The sequence below is a fragment of the Colobus angolensis genome, unplaced genomic scaffold (assembly GCF_000951035.1).
Source record: "Colobus angolensis palliatus isolate OR3802 unplaced genomic scaffold, Cang.pa_1.0 Scaffold615, whole genome shotgun sequence".
NCBI lineage: Eukaryota > Metazoa > Chordata > Mammalia > Primates > Cercopithecidae > Colobus > Colobus angolensis.
In genome coordinates, this window is record NW_012119766.1 from 157,680 (window position 1) to 160,638 (window position 2,959).

A 2,959-nucleotide genomic window follows, 5' to 3' on the forward strand; every position below is an offset into this window, starting at 1 on the left:
TATAAAACACTGTACCAGGTGCTGGAGGATGGGAAGTAGATTGATAAAAATAGTAGAGCTTTCCTGCTTAAGTTGATAAGACAAAATTAAAGTAAAGTAATCTCGTGATGCAGAAGAAGAATAATACATATGTATTTGCATATGTATTCAGAGTTCTGCATAACCTAATTATGAAGACACTTTGAATGTTTAAATATCTACCCAATGCATTTAAAAAAAAAAAATAGAAATGCCTGCATTTAAAACACAAATGATAGAAACCATAGTAAAGCCCCATCAATAACATTCTATTTTTAAGATTAGTAGCAAGTTAATATTGACTGGCCGTCTGTTTAGCCACATCCTTTGATGCCCTCTAACACTGATATTGTGATAAGGGAGCTGGGTGGGAACTGGGTGCTTAGTAAAAGCAAATTGGTTTTTTGTGTTTGTTATTTTGTGTTAAGGGACATCATCTTTCTCAAAAGCCATGAGTGCCTTAGTCTTCATTATGGTGTTTTCTCTCTCCTATAGTTATCACACCCTTGCATATGTGCACACTACTGGTCAGGTGATATCTTTTGGTCATGGACCAAGTGACACAAGCAAGCCAACTCGTCCAGAGGCTCTGACAGAGAACTTTGACATTAGGTGCCTGATTTCTGCTGAAGGTATGAGTCCCACTAATTCATGATTTTTTGTTCATCAGTGCCACTGGAGGAGAACTAGTATCTTTCAAAGGATCCTACAGAACTGTAGTTTCCCTAGTACTTTTATTTTTATTTTGAGACAGAGTTTCACTCTTGTTGCCCAGGCTGGAGTGCAATGGTGTGGTCTTGGTTCACCACAACCTCCGCCTCCCAGGTTCAAGCGATTCTCCTGCCTCAGCCTCCTGAGTAGCTGGGATTACAGGCGCCCGCCACCTCGCCCGGCTAGTTTTTGTATTTTTAGTAGAGACGGGGTTTCACCGTGTTAGCCAGGATGGTCTCGATCTCCTGACCTCGTGATCCGCCCGTCTCGGCCTCCCAAAGTGCTGGGATTACAGGCTTGAGCCACCGACAACATGATGTTTTGATCCATGTGTACATTGTGAAATGATTACCATAATCAAGCTAGTTAACATATGCATCACCTCACAGAATTATCTTTTTTTTCTGGTTAGAATCTTTAAGATCTACTCTCTTAGTAATTTTCATATATTAAGCACATTATTAACTCTAGTCACCATGCTGTACAATACATCACCAAGGTGCCCAGTTTTTAAGGAAATGCTAATGATTTTTTTTTAAAAAAATTGTGTAGAGATGAGGTCTTGCTGTATTGTTCAGGCTAGTCTCAAACTCCTGGCCTCAAGCAATCCTCCTGCCATGGCCTCCCAAAGTGCTGGGATTACAGGTGTGAGCTACTGTGCCCGACCCCAGCGATTTTTCATGTTTAATGTGTTAACTCAGCATACACTATTAGAAAGAATAAAGGATCTCTCCTATTTATGTAGAGCTTGTGTTTCACAGAGTGCTCCCATATTAACTCTTGTAAGACACTTAATCAGTAAGCTTTTAGTTACCTTTTTAAACCTGAAATTAATTTGATTCTTCCTTTGCTAAGCAGGATGGGAAAGTGTTCACATTTGGAGACAATAGCTCTGGACAGCTGGGATACAGCCCCACTCCTGAGAAGAGAGGTCCACAACTTGTGGAAAGAATTGATGGCCTAGTTTCGCAGATAGATTGTGGAAGGTAATAGGCTGCTTCTTCTTAGCGTGTGTAGACAGTGTTATATTTTATTACTTAGAAATGACTCACATGGAATGTTATCAAACCTTAAAACCCTAAAATATGTGGTTGCTCTTTTTATAGAGCATTTTCCTGCCTGAAAATTTACTTATTTCAAATATAGTTTAATCTTTCAGTTTTTAATCTTTATTCTAGGTATTTTATTTATTTAATAAGAAATCATTGGAAGTCTACTGTGTATAAAACACTGTACCAGGTGCTGGAGGATGGGAAGTAGATTGATAAAAATAGTAGAGCTTTCCTGCTTAAGTTGATAAGACAAAATTAAAGTAATCTCGTGATGCAGAAGAAGAATAATACATAGGTATTTGCATATATATTCAGAGTTCTGCATAACCTAATTATGAAGACACTTTGAGTGTTTAAATATCTACCCAATGCATTTAAAAAAAAAACACAAATAGAAATGCCTGCATTTAAAACACAAATGATAGAAACCATAGTAAAGACCCATCAATAACATTCTATTTTTAAGATTAGTAGCAAGTTAATATTGACTGGCCGTCTGTTTAGCCACATCCTTTGATGCCCTCTAACACTGATATTGTGATAAGGGAGCTGGGTGGGAACTGGGTGCTTAGTAAAAGCAAATTGGTTTTTTGTGTTTGTTATTTTATGTTAAGGGACATCATCTTTCTCAAAAGCCATGAGTGCCTTAGTCTTCATTATGGTGTTTTCTCTCTCCTATAGTTATCACACCCTTGCATATGTGCACACTACTGGTCGGGTGATATCTTTTGGTCATGGACCAAGTGACACAAGCAAGCCAACTCGTCCAGAGGCTCTGACAGAGAACTTTGACATTAGGTGCCTGATTTCTGCTGAAGGTATGAGTCCCACTAATTCATGATTTTTTATTCATCAGTGCCACTGGAGGAGAACTAGTATCTTTCAAAGGATCCTACAGAACTGTAATTTCCCTAGTACTTTTATTTTTATTTTGAGACAGAGTTTCACTCTTGTTGCCCAGGCTGGAGTGCAATGACCTGATCTCGGCTCACCACAACCTCCGCCTCCCAGGTTCAAGCGATTCTCCTGCCTCAGCCTCCTGAGTAGCTGGGATTATAGGCATGCGCCACCAAGGCTGGCTAATTCTGTATTTTTAGTAGAGATGGGGTTTCTCCATGTTAATCAGACTGGTCTCGAACTCCCGACCTCAGGTGATCTACCTGCCTCAGCCTCCTAAA

General features: G+C 39.4%; 1 protein-coding gene across 1 annotated transcript in view; it reads left to right on the plus strand.

The window, feature by feature from the left end:
• Positions 1 to 2,959, plus strand: part of LOC105527293 (probable E3 ubiquitin-protein ligase HERC6) — a gene marked incomplete at both ends in the record, with an annotated part of 47,201 nt that overhangs the window by 17,074 nt on the left and 27,168 nt on the right. Inside the window, one exon of the mRNA XM_011963586.1 lies at positions 514 to 545. Within this exon, the coding sequence (XP_011818976.1) occupies positions 514 to 545 (32 nt within the window). The remainder of the gene's footprint in view (positions 1 to 513; positions 546 to 2,959) is intronic.